The sequence below is a fragment of the Xenopus laevis genome, chromosome 9_10S (genome assembly GCF_017654675.1).
Source record: "Xenopus laevis strain J_2021 chromosome 9_10S, Xenopus_laevis_v10.1, whole genome shotgun sequence".
NCBI classification, from domain to species: Eukaryota; Metazoa; Chordata; class Amphibia; order Anura; family Pipidae; genus Xenopus; species Xenopus laevis.
Window position 1 is genome coordinate 116,248,101 of NC_054388.1, and position 20,869 is coordinate 116,268,969.

The following is a 20,869-nucleotide window of genomic DNA, read 5'->3' on the forward strand; positions in this document are numbered from 1 at the left end:
ATCTAAATTCTTTCTTCAAAGATTTGAATAAATATCCTTAGTACATGAATATGTCCCTGTAGGTGCAGTTCTGAATATCTTCCCATCTTCCCAACGTGCACTCGCTGGCTCTGATGTTCTTCTCCCCTGCAGCTTCCAAGTGGATAAAACTTCCCCAAACCCTGAGCCTCCAACTGTAACCTGGTACTTTCAGGATAAGGAAATTGTAAGATATGATAACAAAGGTTTGTCCCTCAACCCAAGAACTTCATTCAATGGACAAGCAGCAAATTTGGGAGATGCCTCCTTGTCTCTGGCCAACGTGTCCATCTCAGATGAAGGGATCTACAGGTGTCGGGTGATATATCGGCAACAGAAAGACACACGGGTCATATTAGATGTTCTTGGTAAGGTCTAAATATACTTTTGAATTAAACATTATTTACACCTTTTAAGTGAGAAGAAAAACATTAATCACAGGGGTGGTGCCAGATAGTGAAGTACCAGATACCAGGTTGGCGCTTCTCTTTTGTTTTCCCAATGCTTCTCAAAATGCAAAATTCTCTAGTGGCTGCAGGAGAGCTCTACAGTCTACACATATCACACCAAGCCTGAAGAGAAATTAAAGTTGTTTAAGGGGTCATTTACAACTGCAAGTGCATTTTAAAGTGCAAATGCCATGTTTTCTACCATAATGCACTATTTTCCCAGAATTCCAGCTTCTGGAAGTGACTCACCAGGGGACAGCACTCTCTTCTTATGGGACCATAGAGCACACTTCTGCTTCTTTATTTACTTTGATATCATGGTTTTGAAGTCAATAACTTTGCTCCTTGTTGGTAGCTAGCTTATGTAATAACCTGCCTGGAGCTGAACCGGGAACCTGGTGTTTCTGTGTTGTCTGCATTACCATTGCTCTATGTGAGCAGACAGCTGTGGTCCTGGTTCACTCCTATGGCAATGCTTGGTAATTGCAATGGCTTGTTTCATCTGCTGTCAATCTGGTGATCAGTGTAAGCCATTAGCTATAAAACTGCCTACACTGCACTGACTAATTGTCCAGTATAGGTCTATGTTCCATAGTTCCTGGGTGTGTTATATTGTCTGATCCTGGTAGTTGACCACTGCCTGACCTTGACCCTTGCTGTTCTGCAGCCTGTACCGACATCTGCCTGTTCTTCAACTATTCTATTGGATCTTGTTACTGTACCGCAAATCTGTTAGTTTTACCCTGGCCTGTAACCTCGACTACATTTCTGCTTCCTGATTTGGTACCGTCTTTTCTGTTTGGCATTGCTTAGCCTGTCCCTTAACTACGCTCCTTGTTCTCCATATCTCCTGTATACGTTACAGTTCCTTCACCTGCCCAGAACTCTCTCCTTGGTCCTCTTGCATTAAATCCTGAGTAGCGGAGGGCTCCTCCAAAATCCAAAGGCAACTTCTATAGGCAGAATTGTGAGCAAGACCAGGACCTTGGGGTTTGCTTTGGGTTTGGGATACCATATGTTACAGCTTATTTCACCCAGTGCTCATTCCATAACTTCTCTAAATGGAAGATACAAAACAGGTCAGGCCATTGCAACCAGCATCACTAAAAATATTGCAAACTTCTGATTCTGAGAATTGTATTCATTATTCTGATTTGGAAATGTTAATATCACATGAAATACAATCAATAAGATTTCTGCCCAACTGACACAACACTTTTTTCCCAGTTCCCCCAGTGCTACTTATCCCCAATAAAGTTATTCAGAGGAAGAAGGAGACCACTCTGATCTGCATGGCCAATGGATTCTACCCAGAAGATATTGACATAAGTTGGTATAAAGACAATAAGCACCTCACGAACTCTGAGTTGGGCAAACAAGAGAGGAACCCAGATGGCACATACAGAGTAAAGGGCACCGTGACTTTACCCCCAATGGATGGAAAGATGGACCATAACTTCTCCTGCAGAGTCCAACACCTCTCTCTCCAGCAACCTCTCCAGGAAGACTTCCAGCTGGAGTATGAAGGTACCAATAATGTTGACTTACAGATATTATTGTACAAACCAAGTTGAGTTTATCTTATATAAACAATAACTTGTACAAGTAATATAATATGGAGGAGGGTAACAAATATTTCTTACAATTGCAATGACAACAACTTATGTTTGATTATGCAAGGTTTTGTCAAAAGGCATGAATATCTTAATTGTCTTTTCTTTATTATTATGAGACTTTTTAGTGCACTTTTAAGATCAGCATCAGACAAGATGATTTAGAAGGACATCTGTCTAGCCCCCCCACGTCATAGCCATGTAGGACTGGCAAATAATTTAATTTCCATTCCTATTGCTGAAAGGACAGCATGGTATTTTGCTGCCTAAACAATTCATGTCTTTAGAGGATACTACTTGGAAATAAAAAGTTGAAAGCAAGTTGTAAGAGTGTAAAGATTAAAAAAAGATGATAACAATAATAAAAAATAACTGATGACAAAAGTAGTGGACAAGAACAGATAGAACATAACGCAATGGGAGGTGATGATAAACTGAAAAGTAGAAATAAGAAGAAGATAACACAGAAAAGGCAGAGAGAGTAAAATAAGATGAATGGGATAGAAGAAGTCAGGGGAAATGGGAGAAAAGAAAAACAAGGAAAAGAAGAAAAGGAAACAGTAGAAAAAGTAGCTGAGAAGACAATGTACAAAAGAATGAAAGCTAAAGTAAAATGAGAAAAATGGGAAGAGGTGAAGAGAAATAAAAGAAAAAACAGAGATATCAAAGAAAATACAGAAAAAGTAAGGGAAATTAATATTTTGGGCCACTGTTAAATGAGCCTTTTTGTATGAATTATTATGGAAACTGAAGTGAAGGAAATCCGGACAGATCTTACTTTGACAGATTTTGGTATAAAATGGTAAACGAAAATTGGATTTTGGAATGTTAGGACCATGTGGGAGACTGGTAGATTAAAACAATTGGTAAAAGAGATGGAAGAATACAAACTTGAAATACTTGCCTCACTACTTAATGTCCAACATGTTCAGCAGTAAAAATCGCACTGGAAGAGATAAAGGAAGGCAAGACGCCAGGAGTGGACAATATTGCTCCAGAAATGTTAAAAGCAGATATTGAAACAACTGATTTATTACATCCTATTATGGTGAAGATATGGACCGAGGAAAACTTACCAGCACAATGGAAAGAAGGAATTATTGTTAAGATCCCAAAAAAGGTGACCTAACGTAATGTAGTAATTGGAGAGGTATCGATCTCATAAACACCTTCAGAATAATTATAGAACAAAGTGCAGAATGGAGAACTACACTATACTTGACATTTATAGACTTTGAAAGAGCCGTTGATTCTCTTAATAGAAGACTCATGTGGAGCACAATAGAAAAATATGGAATCCCTATGAAAATGTTGTCACTACTAAAGCCTTTAGTCTAAAGGGCATGTACAATGGCTTTAAATGCTGAATTCTGCACAAAGGTAAGCTGTCAGACTACATTGAAGTAACACAAGGGGTGAAACGAGGCTGCGTTCTGTCTCCTACAATATTTCTGTTGGTATTGGACAGCGTAATAAGAAAAGTTCTAAGGGAACAGAAAAGAGAAATACAATGGAGCATGATAGAAATGATGTAGAATTTGCTGATGACATATGTTTATTTCATATAGATATGAAAGAAAAACTGGAAAGGTTACAAAATGAAGCAGAAATTGCAGGGCTACGTATCAATACCAACAAAACAAAAGAAATGAGGATAAACAATACTGCTACAGAAAGATTGAATATTAGTGACTTTCAAATAGAACTGGTAGAGTCGTTTACTTACTTGGGATGTATTTTTACCAGAGATGCTGGTGCAGAAGATGATGTAAAAAATCGAATAAAGAAAGCAAATGGAGCATTTATCCAGTTGTACCCTATGTGGAGAAATAAAAACATCTCAAAAAGAACCAAAGTTTGCATTTTTAATACTAATGTGAAAGCAGTCCTTTTATACACAAGTGAAACTTGGAAGGTCACACAACCTACTACCACAAAAATCCAGATCTTTGTAAACAGGTGCCTATAGAGACTTATGAATATAAAGTGGCCGGAGAAAGTGACAAATGAAGAACTGTGGAAAAACACTAACCAGCTACCAATAGAAATTCAGTTAAGGAAAAAGAAGTGGGTTGGATAGGCCACACACTAAGGAAGGGAGAGGAATCTATAGAAAGAAGAGCCCTAGAATGTAATCCACAGGGATCAAGAAGAAGGGGACGGCCTCGAAAAACATGGAGAAGATCAGCGGAAGAAGAAATTATATTGATGGGAAAAACATGGAATGAAATCAAGAGAACAGCAACAAATAGACCTAAATGGAGAGTCTTCATGGATGCCCTATACTCCACTGGGAGTCAGAGGAACAGATGATGATGATGTGTATGAATGAGGGACCATGATATGATTCTTATTCAAGACCAATGAAAGAAAACATTTTCTACACATTTTTATTTATTAATTTGAAAAAAAAAACCATATAAATATTACTAATATCTCCTTTTATTCTAACAGATGGAAGCAGCAGTGCATTGCCTGTGGCGTGTGGCATAGCTGTGTTATTGGCTGTACTGGTTATTGTGGCTATAATATGGAAGCGAAGGAAAAAAGGTATTGTATATAAAATAATGTACATTGTGAAAATACCACATGGTTTATGTGCATGCTTCACAATTCATACATATACACATAAATATGCACCTAAATTACTATGCCCAAAAAACCTTCTGTATGCTCTGATGAACACAGAATTATGACAATTGTCACAAAATATACAGTACACTTGGGGTCATTTGAAAAAACTGGTTAAATTTGCACTCGTAATAATCAATTAGTGATTACCTTTTTCATAACTGGCTGCAATAAAAATACACAAAGCAAATCCTTTCTTTGGTTGCCATGGGTTACTGCCCAGGTCCAATGTTGGAAAATGAGCCCCAATGCAGTAAAACTGCATTCTGTGCCCGTACAGGTTGTGTCTCTAGCAACTGCCACAAAGTGCAGAGGGCACAAGATATAGAATGGGGCATTTGGTTCCTAACAGCAGCAGGCAAAATTACTTGCACAGCTCAATGAAACTGATGTACTGTGGGTTCCTTCAACCCCCTACAGACCTGGTGAATTACGAGTCCCTACAACTCCCAGTAGAGTATGGATTACATAGGATGCTTTCTCACTGGTGGGACATTGTTGAGGAAATGCAGAAAGGATATTTATCAACAGAGTAAAAAGCCTTAAGAGTGGAGCTTCTCCCTATCCCTGAGCATATCCAATTGAGTTCCTACACTGGCAGGTGATAGCCATAATACCAACCATTCAATCTCTTCAGAAAGAGCAATTCTGTCTCTCTTCACAGTGAGCTATCACTGGAGATATCCCTCACATTAGCTAGTTCTACCTTACTAATCTTCTTACACTACTAGGGCCTCCTGCCTAGTTCTATCTATTACTTATTACAGGAATTAGCTCACACATAATCTAGTCTTACCGTATAGATCTACGTCTACTGAGGCTTCTGCCCCTGCCTGCTACCTGGGGCTGGTAGACACCCATTGCAACAAGAAACATTTACACACTTTTCTTACAAGGATTAGGCATGGCACACAGAAATGCAAGGGTAGACTTTATATTGAACAACCTCTTGCAGGTGAGCAGTGGCAGACCAGAACCAATTAACCAGCAATTTATCAGTTGCACAATAACACTATATCTCAAGTAAACTCTTCTCATAGGATCCTCTCTCTCCAATCCTCACACATACACACAGCTCTCCTCTCATCAAGCCTCATGTGAAACTGACATGTGGATAAACACTAGCAGAGTACCATTAGCCATTCCAGGGACTCTTTTCATTTCTCTCTAGGCGTCCCTTTCTCTTTTGTGCCCACATACACAAACTTCTCCCAGCTGCCTCATTACAGCCCATAGGTTCCCTTTAACCTACTTCTGAATGATCACTTCTGTAACTGGTGCACAATTGCCATGGGGCTCTGCCACAAATACTCACTCTGAGTCAGGCTGTCCTTGCTGCCTACCCTATCTATGTCTCACTACCTCTCTGCAGTGATGTATAACAGGAGCTAGCCATCATATGAACTAGTCCTACCATATCTTCCTCTACAACTGAGGCCTCCTGTCTTCCTTGTGTTATATAGCCTTCTGAGGCTATTTAACACAATCCACCTCTCCAGAAAGTGGAGACCCCACTATAGGCAAAACCTAGGAATCTTTTTTTTTGGTAAGGAGAGTGAGAGAGCATGTACACAGTGGAGAGAGGGAACAGGAAGGAGGTGGAGGTGACACAAAGATCGGTGAAGGGGCATTCATGAGGTGGAGGGGTATTGGGAAGTAGGGTAAATGGACACAGAGATGTGGAAAAGAGCAAAAGAGAATGGGGGAGGAATGAAATTGGCTCAGGAGGCCCAGAGAGAAGAGGGGTAATGGGGAGGAAGAATAAGGGACATAGACTAATAAGAATGGTTGCAAATAGGGATGTAGCGAACTGTTAGACGGCGAACTAGTTCGCGCGAACTTCGACTGTTCGCGTCCGCCGAATGTTCGCGAACGTCGTGCGACGTTCGCCAATAGGCGTTCGCGTCAAAAATCGTTCGACCATTCGACCATTCGATTCCTTCGATCGCTAAAATCGAAGGATTTTCATTCGAATCGAACGATCGAAGCCATTGGATTGAATGAAATCATTCGATCGAATGGCTTCGATCGTTCGATTCGAACGAAAATCGTTCGATCGAACGATTAAAATCCTTCGATCGTTCGAATCGAACGATTTTCGGATGTTCGAAGTTCGCGAACAGTTCGCGAACTGTTCGCATTTTTTGCCGGTGTTCGCGAACGGCGTTCGCGAACACATAAACGGCAGTTCGCTACATCACTAGTTGCAAAGAAGCCAACCAAGGCACAGAAGTACAAACGTGTGGGGAAGAGGATGAGAACTGGCTGGAGCTAGAAGAAAGTTGAGAGGTTATGGAGAAAGAGGTAAGAAAGCTGACAGTGTGTAGAGATTTGAGAGGAACAAAGTAGAAGGGAGAAGGCAGAGATTGTCTCCCTATATCCAATATAATATCACTGAGGTGTCAGTATTTAAATACAGGGACTGTTACGTGACCAACACCTTACAGAACCCTTGGCTTTATTTTAGTAATATGATTTAAGCTGCATCTGGAATATAAATGAATGTACTGGGCATTAAATGGGTGGTTCACCTTTAAGGTAACTTTTAATATGTTATAGAATGGCCAATTCTAAGCAACTCTTCAATTGGTTTTGATTATTTATTTTTTATATGACTATGAATATTTTCATTCATCCAGGTCATGGTATATCTAGTATAGGTCAATCTAAAAACAACTGGACTTGCTGAGTAATCAATGAAGACGTTTCACTACTCATCCGAGCAGCTTCTTCAGTACAACTGACTGGTGTGGGAAGTTCTCGGCATATAAACTCTTCCACTAATCCAATCACAATGGCACATTGTAACTCTTCATTGTAACTGCCGAGAACTTCCCACACCAGTCAGTTGAACTGAAGAAGCTGCTCGGATGAGTAGTGAAACGTCTTCATTGATTACTCAGCAAGTCCAGTTGTTTTTAGATTGACCTTATTTTTTATAGTTTAATAACTATGTAGGGAATGAGTACAAAATCATTGCCCTTATCCCTGTAATGGCAGAAGCCCAGAGCCTGTGTGTGTGTGCTGTAAGCTGTTACCTAGTAACCAGCTGTTCAGTGATCTCAGTGCAACAGGAAGTGACACAGCAGCTAGTGAGTGGCTGGCAGGAAGAGGAAGTCATAGAGACTGGCAAAAGAGAAGAGTATGACAGAGAGAACCACATGGTGGACAGAGAGAGAGAGAGAGACCAGAGAGCTGCTGGTGGGCCCAGAGAGCTGAGAGGATGCACCACATGGATCAGACTGGCACAGGGAAGCCACATACTGTGCCTGGAGAGACAGAGAGTGTGAGAGGAATCCAGACTGGAGGAACAACCAGCAGGAGATTCCTATCTGAGCATCCAAAGGGGCTGGTAGTCTCACTGTATGTCTGACTGTGCTGGACTCACCTGAAGAGACTCTAAAGTATCCAAAGAGGATTTGTGTGAGTATCCTGGTTAAAGGGACAGTACCCTAAAGAGGCGCTGAAGATAAAGAGACTGTGTATTAAAGGACTTTGCTTTTATTAGTTAGGCAGACAGTTTGGTGCTAGCAAGTTAGTTAGTGAGGCCCTATTGCCACCAGTTAGAAGTGCTGCATGTACTAGTTGCCCATTTATTTTTTATAAAGTTATTTAGTTTAACTAATGTTATTACTGTATTCCTAGTGGGCCACCCGTAGGTGCATTCCCAGATCCCAATAGGTGGAGTCACTGCGCTAGTAAGTACCAAGTACTCAGTCTCTCCCCATACCACTGGGGAGTGGCTCAGGTTTGACCCATGTCATCAGGTAAGTACCACACGTGGAGTGCAACACCATCAAAGGGGTGTTGAAAGGGTTACAACTATTTGCCTTTTTGACTCTTTGCAGCTTTCAGATGGGCGTCGCTGACTCCTTCTAAAAAGCAAATACTCTGTAAGGCTACACATGTATTGTTATCCCTTATTTTTATTACTCATCTTTCTATTCATGCTTCTCCTATTCATATTCCAGTCTCTTATTCAAATCAATGCATGGTTGCTAGGGTAATATGCACCCTAGCAACCAGATTGCTTAAATTAGAAACTGGAGAGCTGCTGAATCAAAAACTAAATAAGTCAAAACCACAAATGATAAAAATTGAAACCAATTGCAAATTGTCTCAGAATATCCCTCTCTACATCATACTAAAAGTTATTTCAAAGGTGAACAACCCGTTTAATATGGAATTAACAATAATATTAACATTAACATTAATAAGGTATTAACATGTCTCCTGATTAGCCACATTCTCACTGAAACCAATTGCGGGGCCAACAACGCTGATTGTTGGAGAGGAGACCAAACTGCAGTGCACTGGGACCAACTGCGCTAGTGATGTGCAGGTCACCTGGTCAGTGAAGGGAGGAGGAAGTGATGAGTGGATTGTGATAAACCAATTGGGAGATGAGGAGGCCACAGAACCTCTGCTCATTGGTCAGTACGTGGTACATTGTGAGAAGGAGGGAAATAACCACATAGCGACTCTGACTTTCACTCTGCACCTGGATACTCACAAGGGAGCAACGTTTAGCTGTAAATTTGTCAGTGGTGGGAAAACCAAAGAGAAACATTTTCACACTAAAACTATTCAAGGTAAGGAATATTTGCGCTTTTTCTACATATATTCTAGAAGTGATTCCATGAATTCTGATTCAGGCTGACAGTAGATTTTTACCGACATACTCCCAATATAATGTAGGCCATCCCCATCTCCCACTTTATCCCTAACAGCTAAACACAGACATGTCTGGATTGTCTAGAAACTTTCTGATAAGCCCCACCCCTTTCTCATTGAGTCCGGCCTCCATGGCTGTAGTAACGAGTCTGTAGGTTGAGCTTGGATGTAAAACTCCATTTTCCTGTGCAGAGAAGTCACAAATGAAGGAATATTAGTGTTATTTCTATTACTTCCCTGCAATGTTTATCTTCCAGCAAAGCCCAAGGTGCAGGAGCCAATAAATATCACATTCCAGGGGTCCCAGAATCTGGACCTGACCCTAAACCTGCAGAGATTTTACCCTAAAGACATCAAGATAAAGTGGGACTGTGGAGAGGAGACCCAACAACCTTCCAAGGAAAACTGGAGAGAAAACTCTGATCTAACGTGGGACGTCACAAGTGTTTGTAGTGTCCCAAAGGGTCTCTTTAAGGATAAAGCCTTCAGGGTGCGAGTGACCTGGGAACATGAGTCAATGGGTGACCCCGAATCCAGAGAAGTATCTGCGGCAGGTACAGTTACTGAGCCAGGATAATGGGACTCACTTTTTTTTTTAAAGGTTTTTATTTTGCGTTTTGAAACAAACAACATACGTAACAACAGACAATGTAGGCATTGATGATGAAAAGTGCAGTTGGTCATGCAGGACCACAACATATTAGATTAAGACATTCAGGTACACATTTGGAGCATAGAGTCTGCTACGTATTAGGTTGATGTGAGTATTTCATGTTACTTCTAATTCTCACAGGATTTGAGCGTGCTTATATAGGATTTAATTTACTGAAAAGGAAAGTTATATTACATATATATTCTCTCATACACTTGCATTTACTGAGACTCTGGGTCTACTTCGGGACAGAGCTCTAACCAGGGTTCCCAGATTTTCCCAAACTTTTCCTGGCACTGTCTGGCTATGTATATTAGGTTTATCATCGGGAGCCTGTTATTGACCAGTTTTACCCATTGCTTTACTGTGGGGGGTTGTGGGCTCATCCATGTCATGGCAATCTGCTTTTTGGCATAAAATAGAAGGATTTTTAGTAAATAGCTCGTTTTATTTAGAGGTGCCACCAGTCCCAGTAGGCACACCTCTGGTGTTAGTGCTCCAGGGAGCAGAATTTCATTAGTCAGGTAGGCTATTACCTTGGCCCAGAATCTTTGTATCAAGGGGCAGGACCAAAGCAAATGAAAGAAATCAGCGTCCGGGTGCTGGTATTTGGGACAGTTTCCATTGGGACTTTTGCCCATGGCTTTGAGCCTGATTGGAGTAATATATGTACAATGTATGATACGGAATTGTACCATCCTTTGTAGAGATTAGAAAGCTGTATAGTTCCCCTATTGCATCTTCCCACATATCATCATCTAGAGCAGGAATAAGGTCATTCCACTTGTATCTAGTATAGTAAATCTAAAAACAACTGGACTTGCTGAGTAATCAATGAAGAAGTTTCACTACTCATCCGGGCTGCTTCTTCAGTTCAACTGACTGGTGTGGGAAGTTCTCGGCATATAAACTCTTCCACTAATCCAATCACAATGGCACATTGTAACTCTTCAAAGAGGTGACATCTGAAGAAACTCACAGAGGTGTAGATTCTGTGTAGTTACTGTGATAGGATTATCCAATGTGTCATGCAACTCCTAGAAGGAGGTGTTACTTGTGGGAGTTGCATGAATGGACATGTGAAGTGTTCTGAAACCACGGGGTACAGATGTTAGAACAGTATTGTATGTAGCAGACAGTTGGTGTCAAAGGCCCCCGCCTCGGGGATGGTTTCTCCACCTTGACATGAATCGCCTCTTTCACGCCTCGTTCAAACCAGCGTCTTCTTTATCCAAGATTTGGACCTTGCTGTCTTCAAAGGAGTGTCCCTTGTCTCTTAAGTGTAGAAAGACAGCTGAGTTTTGCCCTGTAGAGTTCACCCTCCTGTGCTGAGCCATTTGCTTGGAGAGCAGTTGTTTTGTCTCCCCAATGTATAGATCTGTGCTCTCCTACACTGGACTCCGTATATCACATTGCTTTGTTTTTCTTTAGGGGTTGGATCCTTTGGGTGTACCAGTTTTTGTCTCAATGTGTTGCTAGGTTTGAAAAACACAGGGACGTGGTGTTTGTTAAAAATCCTCCTGAGTTTCTCTGACACTCCAGCTACATATGGGATGACTATGTTTCGCCAACTATGTGTCTCCGGGCGGTTATTTCTATTGGTGTTCCTGTTGGGCTTGGTTGCTGCTGTTTTTACAAAGACCCAGTCTGGGTAGCCACATGCTTTCAAAGCTCCTCTAAGATGTTTTTGCTCTTTGTCTTTGGACTCTGTATCAGTTGCCACACATTCCGCCCGGTGGTGCAGAGTTCTAATGACACACAGTTTGTGTTCCAGCGGATGGTGGGAATCAAACAATAGATATTGATCTGCATGAGTGGGTTTCCTGTATACTTCCATCTTCAAGTTACCCCCCTCTTGGATGCATATCAAACAGTCCAAAAAGGCAAGTTTGTTCTCGTGGACATCTTCCCTTGTGAACTTGATCTTATTGTCCACTGAGTTAATGTGTTCTGTAAAGCCGCCACTTTATTGGATCTGATTTTAACCCAAGTATCCTCCACATACCTGAACCAGTGACTCGATGTAGTTCCCTGGAAAGTAAGTAAGGCCCTCCTTTCCACTTCCTCCATGTACAAGTTTGCTACAATAGGAGAGACTGGAGAACCCATTGCACAGCCATTTTTCTGTCTATAAAAAAAGGTTCTTGTACTTGAAGTATGTGGTGTTAAGGCACAAATCTAGCAACAAACAAACTTGGTTGGGACTGAGCTCCGTTCTGCTGCTGAGGGTGTTATCATGTTGCAGTCGATTTCTTACAGTCTCAATTGCCTCTGTCGTAGGTATACATGTGAACAAAGAAGTGACATCATATGATACCATTGTTTCTTCTGCCTCTAGTGTAAAGCCGTGAATCTTGGTTACAAACTCTTTGGCATTCTGGATATGATGCACTGTATTGTCTACCAACGGGGCTAAGATGTTAGCCAAGAATTTTGCAATGTTGTATGTCACTGAATTTATGCTGCTGACAATGGGTCTTAGTGGGGCTCCTTCTTTGTGTATCTTGGGGAGTCCGTATAAACATGGTGTGGCTTCTCTGGGGTACAGGCGGTGGTATAAAACTCAATCAATGGCTTTCTCCTTTTCAAGTTGTTGTAGCTTTTTCTTGTAACCGCTGGTTGGGTCTTTCCTTAAGGGTTCATATGTATTGCTATCACTGAGTAGAGCGGTTATCTTGCAGTCATAGTCAGTTGTGTTGAGCACAACTGTGCATCCGAGAATTTCCCACACCAGTCAGTTGAACTGAAGAAGCTGCTCGGATGAGTAGTGAAATGTCTTCATTGATTACTCAGCAAGTCCAGTTGTCTTTAGATTTACCTATACTAGATATACCATGACCTGGATGAATGAAAATCTTCATAGTCATTCCACTTGGTTTTTGCTTTGTTAAATGGACTATTGATGGTGGATATCAGTGTCTTGTATAGCCCAGAGACCAGCTTTTGTGGATTTGGGTCCCAAAGCCTGTCTTTGTGTGGTTGGGTTTTTGTACAGATTGCCAGGCTACCAAATTGGGCAGCAAAAGCGTGTCTGAGTTGGAAATATCTGTGCCAAGCTATGTTTGGATGGTTAAGTTTAGTCGCTACTTGGGTAAGAGTCGTAAGGTGCTGTTAACTAAGAGATCTGACCCATAATTTTGGCCAGTAAATAAAGTCCGGTAGATGAAGTAGGTGCTGCAGATTGCAGTTTCTCCATAGTGGGGTATAGGGGGATGGAGGGCTTGCAGCTTTTGAACTTTAGTGGCAAGCATCCAGGCTCTTTGTGGGCAGCTTAGTGTGTGGGGCAGTTCAGGGGTGTCTTTGGCTTTCCTGTAAGGCATATTTCTAATTGCTTCAAAAGAGCCCGCCAGCGTGGCGTGTAAAGCTGTGTGTGTGTTTTCGAGGTCGGGATTAAACCAGTTATGAGCGCTAGCTGACTTGCATAGTAATACATTTGTAGATGCGGAAGGGCTAATTCCCCCTTGTCCAATGGAGCCTGGAGTGTTAGCTTGTTGACTCTAGGGGGTTTGTTTGCCCAGATAAAGGGGAAGAGAATAGCGTCAATGCGTTTAAAGACCTGCAGGGGTATCCATATTGGGGCATTCTGCAGGAAATATAGAAATTTGGGTAGGTATACCATTTTGAATAGGTTGACCCTGCCCCATACCATTAGAGGTAAACCGGCCCACTGGCTGACAGTGTTTTTGAAACCTTGTATCACAGGATCAATGTTTTCTGTTACATAGTTTTGTGTGCTTGGTGAGATAATTACACCAAGGTATTTAAAGCCCCTGAATTGCACCTGCTCTCTGTTCAGTTTCTAGAGTAAATAAAACTGACTTCCCTTTATTTATAACCAGACCGCTGTATGTGCCTTGTCAGCTAGGCAGAGCGCCAATGTGAGTGAGTCATGTGGGTCAGCTAGGAGTAGTAGAAGATCATCAGCATATAGTGCAATTTTTTCCTCTAATTTCCCATATTTGAGTCCATTAATTTCAGGGGTTTGTCTGACCATATTGCCATAGGGCTCTATCGCTAAGGCAAAAAGGAGGGGAGAGAGGGGGCAGCCCTGTCTGGTGTCTCGGGTAAGAGGGAAGGCTCATAGAGAGAGTGTTATGACCTGCGCAACTGGGTTTGGGTAGAGGAGTTTAAGCCAAGCTATGAAGGTAGGGCCAATGCCAAACTTCTCTAGGGTTTTCCATAGGTAGGGCCATTCGACCGAGTCAAAGGCTTTAGTGGCAACTAATGCCACTATAAGTCTGGTACCTCCGTTCGTATGAGTGGCTTGCACATGGGTATGTAATCTGCGTAAGTTTATAGCCGTAATTTTATTGGGCATGAAACCTGTTTGGTCTGGGTGGACAACTGAGGTTATAACTTTGTTAAGGCGTTTGGAGAGAATTTTGGCCAGAATTTTGACATCTGTGTTTTTACGTGAAATGGGTCGGTAGAAGTCGCAAAGGTCTGGGTCCTTCCCCTCCTTCGGTATAAGCACAATCAGTGTGGAGTAGAAGGATTGAGGGAGGGAGCCTGTTTTGTGAGCCTCTAGAAGAGTGGTATGGAGTTGTGGGGCAAATGTTTCACTAAGGAGTCTGTACCAGGCTACCGGAAGTCCGTCAAGGCCTGGGGTGTTCCCTGATGGGAGACTGCCAATGGTGGCTACTACTTCTCCTAGCATAATTGGGCTGTTTAGATAGGAGGATTCTGCTCTGGAAAGGTTAGGAAAGGGGATTTCTTGTAAGAACTGTTCTAGTTCGGTGTCAGAGTATTTGACTCGTGAGGTGTATAGGTCGGCAAAGTGGCATGCGAATATTTCTGCCATTTCTGTTGGGTCAGAGGTATATATGCCTGAAGTTGTTTTGATTCTGGGAATCAATGTAGACGGTTGGACCGCTTTCGCTAGGTATGCTAAGGTCTTCCCATTTTTATCTCCTTGGTCAAAGGATCTCTGGGCTGCATACAGTAGTTTTTTCCTGGTAATTAGTTTGTGCTAGTTCTAAGTTTCTTTGGGCAATCACCAGTGCCTGGTAGTTAGTATCCTCCTCCCTATCACCGTATGCTTGCTCTGCTTCCCAGACCCTCTCCTCTGCCTCAGCAACAGCCTGTTTAGCCAAATTGCTCACCCCAGCAATTGCCGAGATGAGTGTGCCCCTAGCGGCTGCCTTGGACGCCTCCCAGACTATATTAGAGCTACTGGTTCCCGCATTAACACCACAATATGCGGTGTATTCGGATATACATGCCTCCTCACCTCTGTGCTGTTGAGCCACAAGGGGGATAGTCTCCAAAGAGAGTGTCCTTGCCTTGGTGTAGTGCTAATCAGTAGTTGCAGGGGGGCATGATCTGACAAGGCTCTTGGGAGGTAATTGATGTCTTTTACCCATTGTGTAAAGTCAGTAGATGCGATGGCCATATCTAACCGTGATAAGGTATGTTTCCCCACCGTATGAGAATTGATTTCCCAGGGGGTTTTAAGCCTCCAGATGTCTAATAGCCCTAGGGCTTCAGTCCATTGTTTTAGTGGGCCAGGTTGGTGTGTTGCAGTGGGATGCCTGTCATTTTGGGGGTCCATTACCGTATTCCAGTCTCCAATAATACAGAGCGGGTTGGGGACGTATAGTGACACCTTGGTAAATACTAGGTCTAGTGTCTCCCTACTGAAGGGGGGTGGCATATATAAGTTAACCTGTACCATTTCTTGGTTGTTTATCCTGCAGTGGAGAATTATGAACCGCCCAAAGTGGTCAGTAGCTAGATCTAGGAGCTCAAATTGGAAAGTTTTACGGATTTTACGGATGCTCCTCTGGAGTGAGTGGAATAGCGGGAGTGATACCGAACCCACCGTTTCCTAAGTGCCAGCAGTTTTTGCCCTACCAGATGTGTCTCTTGAAATAGGAGTATGTCTGGCTTGTATCTGGCTACATAATCAAATATTAGGGCCCTCTTAAATTTCGAGTTCAGACCTCGAACCTTCCATGAAATTAACTTTATGTCCCCCATAACCTGGGTGGGCCTATACCCATAACAATTACATGACATGTGCAGTGTTGCTGTGGTGGCCTAAGCAGCGCTCCTTCTTAACCCATAAACATAATAATATAACAATAGCAAGCAATAATAAATTGTTCAAAAACTTAAATGGGATGCCGTATGCCGTGGCCTCCCATGCACCTGTTTTGTTGACCGGCACAAAATGAGATCAGGATGTAACCTTGTAAGCAATGTGTGGCCCCGTAACCAGGAGTGTGTATTATAGCACCAGCATTAGTCTCTATGTGTCAGGGTGCAATGATCTAGTACCCCCAAGTACAGAAGTGCGACAATAGGGGGCTCAGCAAATGTTTATGCGTTTCACCTGAGCATATGTAAGGGCTGAGCACTATCATGTCTGTACTTCTAAGGTGGGATCAGTGGTGGGGTCCGCAGCCTGTTACCGAGGTGGTTATCAAGGGATGGATGTTGGGGGGCAGCCCATTGGGCCACGGATGAATGTGTGAAGAATACTGTAGCTTACAGGAGGGGTGCATAGTAACAGCTACTCACCAATATGACAGTATGTTGACAGACTCAGGTCCTACCGATGGGGCACACTATGTACAGAGTGTCCGGCCTTCAAGGTATTATCCTTCATCATCCAGGTTGTTTTCGGGTGATCCAATCGTCGGCTTCTGTGGGTGTGCTGAAAATTTGGACTCTGTCTCCTTCCTGTACGCGTAGTTTAGCAGGGTAGATCATACTGTATGGAATCTTAGCATCTCTGAGCCTCTTCTTGACTGCAGTGAAGGTAGCCCTTTGTTTTTGTATGGTCGGTGAATAGTCTGGATATAGCGACACAGTGGCTCCATTAAAGGAGAGAGGCCCTTTGAGTCTGGCTGCCCTTAGTGCTGCATCATGATCTCTGTAATTTAGCATGCAGAGAAGAAATGGTCGAGGAGGGGCAGGTGGCAGGGGTCTAGTCGGTACTCTGTGCGCTCTCTCAACCACGAAAATATTGGAGAAAGTCTCCGCCACCAGCAAATCTTTAAGCCAGTTCTCTATGAATAATTCAGGGTGCTGACCTTCTGACTTCTCTGGTAGACCTATGATACGCACATTGTTCCTGCGTAGTAGGTTTTCTAGGTCGTCAGATTTGTCAAGAGCTGACTTCAGTTGCTGTTTAATCTCCGAGATGTCATTTGGAAGAGGAGTTACGGTGTCCTCCAGTGTGGAGACCCTTGTCTCCAGTTCAGTAGTACGTTCTCTAATATTTTGGAGGTCATGTCGTAAGAGCGAGAGATCCACTTTTATTTCCTCTAGTTATGTTGTAGTCGCTGTTCAACTCTCCATTATCGCTGCAAGCAGCTCCGACGAGGATGGTTCTCTCATCTCCTGGTCCATAGGAGGGGAGGCCGGTGATGATGGAGGTGAAGCATTATCAGAGTCTTGCGATGGGCCCTGAGATGTTGTTCTTGCAAAGCATTCAAGCTTCGTTGCTGCATCAGATTTTTGTTTTTGAGAGTGTTTTCCCATCTTTGTATTTTACTGGACAGAGCGATCTGCAACAGTAGTATTCTGCTTATGAAGACTTGGTTAGAAGGAAGAAGGCGTGCGTTGAGGATTACTGGTGGTGCATGGGTCGACCACTCAGGGTAGCAGGTCAATCTGGCATGTTAAAGGGTACAGGTCTACCACTTGAACACAAGACCGTGTTCTATAACCTGCTGATGTGTGAAATGTTGGATTTATGCTCCTATAGTCCTCCAGGGATATAAGATTCTCAGCCCCGATGAGTAAGTCCCTCTTGGATTTAAATAAATACTTACTCAAATCGAGCCTGGCCCCGAAGTTCCCCCTGGGCCTGACTTGAACCAAACAGATTCTCTCAGGAAATTAACCAGACAGCTTTATTTGAGGTATACATTAATACAGAGTATTACAATACAGAGTATTAAATAATAGCTCACACGCCCTGAAAGCTCGTGAGGACGTTGGGGGACAATAAGCAATACAACAGATGACTATTTAACCATTTCTTCTTCCATGGGGCTGATCCAGAGGCATCCAATCATCATTCTTGTTTTAGCATAACTATGTCACTATTTCCATCTAGGGACAGACTCACAGTCTCAGTACAATAGCCAAATAAGGTGTAACTACTGTGTCAGCAGAGTGTCCAGAATGGGATCTATGCTGTAGTTTCTGAGACGATGTGTCTTGCTTAACCTTGCACTATACTTGTGACATGAGACAACAGATGTATTCCTTGTTCTGTGCAAACATTCTACATTCTAATAACAGAATGGCCTTTAACCTTGAAGTGTAGAGTCTGACACAGCTGTTCTGTGGCAGTGTCCTATTCTATAATCATTGCATTTTATACAATACATAACCCATATATATATAATTTTAATCTAAAATCCTGATATCCACATGCAGAGGGGTCTGTGAGCACCATACACTGGTCACAGCGCAATTACCTGGGCTCAGGTCTGAAGTGACAGTCCAGGGGTGTCACTAAACAGGAGCAGTGGGTAGATCCGATGGGCCCAGATGTATGTATGCCCCCTAACACAGTCTCAGTGCCTGACCCTGGATTTGTGCTGGCTACAGTCTTTTGGGTCAAAGGGAGGCAGATAATCAATAGCAGGTCCCACTTGAAACTTGCTGGGCATAAGGTGCCACTATGGCTTAGCTGGGTAAGAGGTAAGGCCCTGCGTGCTGGTGCTGCTAGGCACTTGTGGTGCAGATATTATGTGGCAGTGGGGGGGGGGGGCCCGGGGCTTCAAAGCCATTCACCCCCTGCTGTTGATCCCTGCCTCCTCCTTCCCAGGCTCCAATATCGGGTTCCGGCGGGGACCGCGCTTCCAGTCAGTAGCGCCTGGGGGCCTTGATCACGCAAGTCTGCGGCTTCTCGCGCCGCTAGTCCACGCCGCGCCCTCAGGCTCCGACAGTGCTGGGAAGCCCGCACTTGCGTGGACGTGTGCCAGGTTGCCTCCCTGCTTTCAGGATGCCGGTAGTAAGTGCGATGTCGGCGTGTGGGGGAGGATATAAGGGGGCTGCTCAGTAGGCCACGCCCTCCGGACTCACTTTTATACTCTCTATAATGTGATTCCTGTAGCACATGGGATACAACACTTTTCAGTAGGAGTCAAGAGACACTATCATCATTGTGTCCCCCTTTGTTTTGTAGCAATACTAATGGATTAGAGTAATTACAGGAGTCATTTACAACCACAAGTGCAGTCGGTAAAGTGCAATTTTCAGTGCAATCAACATTTGCTCCCAAAACTCCAGTGTTGTTGCACCTGCCAGGGGAATTGTGTCTGATGTAATTGCAGCCGGAGTAGCAAAATGTACACAATTGTCAACCCTAAATGTGACACAGTTGCACTGAAAATTTTCAACAACTGGTTGGTGTCATATCTGGTATGTGATGTGTGAGTCTGATGCTTCACACTGAGTGTGCTGAGCCTATTGATGCAGAGCTGAGGGAACTGTGGGAACATGTGGTGTGTAGGAACGTGTAGCTCCAAGAATCCCCCTGCAAGTGCAAATTCCTTTAATGAATGGGGTTTTATGCCAAACTGTTTGTGGGGACATTTGCAAAGATCACTTTCTGCATTTCAGTGTGTCTGTTACCCTTCCATATTTCCAACAATTTCTAAAATAGCAAAATAACCTTCACCCTAATATTTGCATTCACCCCAAAACATTTTACAATAACACAATAAGGATCATGCAGTAACATGGTGTGAGGACACTATTTTATGATGCTATTCAGTCTTATATTTTATGATAAAATTAGGGTACTGTTTCAGGCCATTGTATGTTCTGTATTGGATCAGTATAACAGAGAGTGAAACATTACTATTAATTTACTCCACTGTGTTGCAGATATCCCCTTTCGTTGCACACTGCTTTAAGAAGGAAGGAGGAAAGAAGAAAACGTCTCCACTAGATACAAAGACATATAGTCATTTACTGACTCACAAGAGCAGTGGGATACGACTTTTACCTGTCACTCCAGTGTCACTTTTATTCCAACAATATAATCAGATAATGAGGCAGAATTTATGTGCAGAGTGGAACATCCCACTGGGACAGTAGAGAAGCGCTCAGGAGAGTTACATGTATATTCACCATCTAAAGTAAAACCTTGATCCTCAACTATCACTTTGCTGCAGGGCTGGGAATGAGGGGTTCATCTTCTCCTGCATCTGTTACTCATGTAGTTGGGCAGTGAATGTGGATGGGACACTATAGGGAATATTTAACCAACACACTGGTCTGGGAGGAGAATGAAGAATGTGTCCACTTTGCCAAGGAAACACCGAGACCAAGGGATTTGCAGCAACGGGTCAGATCTCATCTCCACTTTTGAATAAGAAGCCCAGGGACGTTCATCTAACAATAAATCTCCACTACATTGTGCAAATAACTATATTGTAGGTAAAAACCATTGGTATTTGTATGTGTTTTAGTACTTTGTGCTTGTGTTAGTAAACTGACTCTATTTACCAAACAAATGTCTTTAACCCAGGGGCGTAACTACAGAGGAAGCAGACCCTGCAACTGCAAGGGGGCCCAGGAGGTATAGGGACTTTATGAGGCCATAATTATTCAGCAATTTTAACATATTTTGGCAAAAAAAAGGGCAACCTCTGGATATGTGGGGCCCAGTAACATCTAGTTATGTCACTGCTTTGACCCACACTGAAGGGAAATGTTCCTATTTGTGTCCATGGCTTTTACTTCATTCAGTAACCTGAGCTTCAATTTATCCAAAAGTCACATGTGCACATTGTGCCAATAGCCATCTGTAATAATCTGTCAGACTATTGTGATATTAAATAATACCAATTTCTATATATATA

General features: G+C 42.8%; 1 protein-coding gene across 2 annotated transcripts in view; it reads left to right on the top strand.

Annotated features, from left to right (window-relative positions):
- Positions 1 to 20,865, top strand: part of LOC108704220 (Ig heavy chain C region, secreted form) — a 32,373-nt gene extending 11,508 nt beyond the window's left edge. Inside the window, exons 2-7 of one of the 2 annotated variants that reach the window (XM_041578322.1) lie at positions 63 to 386; positions 1,695 to 1,994; positions 4,535 to 4,630; positions 8,953 to 9,303; positions 9,643 to 9,939; positions 19,890 to 20,865. In XM_041578322.1, coding sequence (XP_041434256.1) covers positions 63 to 386; positions 1,695 to 1,994; positions 4,535 to 4,630; positions 8,953 to 9,303; positions 9,643 to 9,939; positions 19,890 to 19,918 — 1,397 coding nt within the window. In that variant the 3' untranslated portion in view covers positions 19,919 to 20,865. The remainder of the gene's footprint in view (positions 1 to 62; positions 387 to 1,694; positions 1,995 to 4,534; positions 4,631 to 8,952; positions 9,304 to 9,642; positions 9,940 to 19,889) is intronic. The other variant, XM_041578323.1, reaches the window with a different exon arrangement.
- Positions 20,866 to 20,869: the final 4 nt, after the last annotated feature.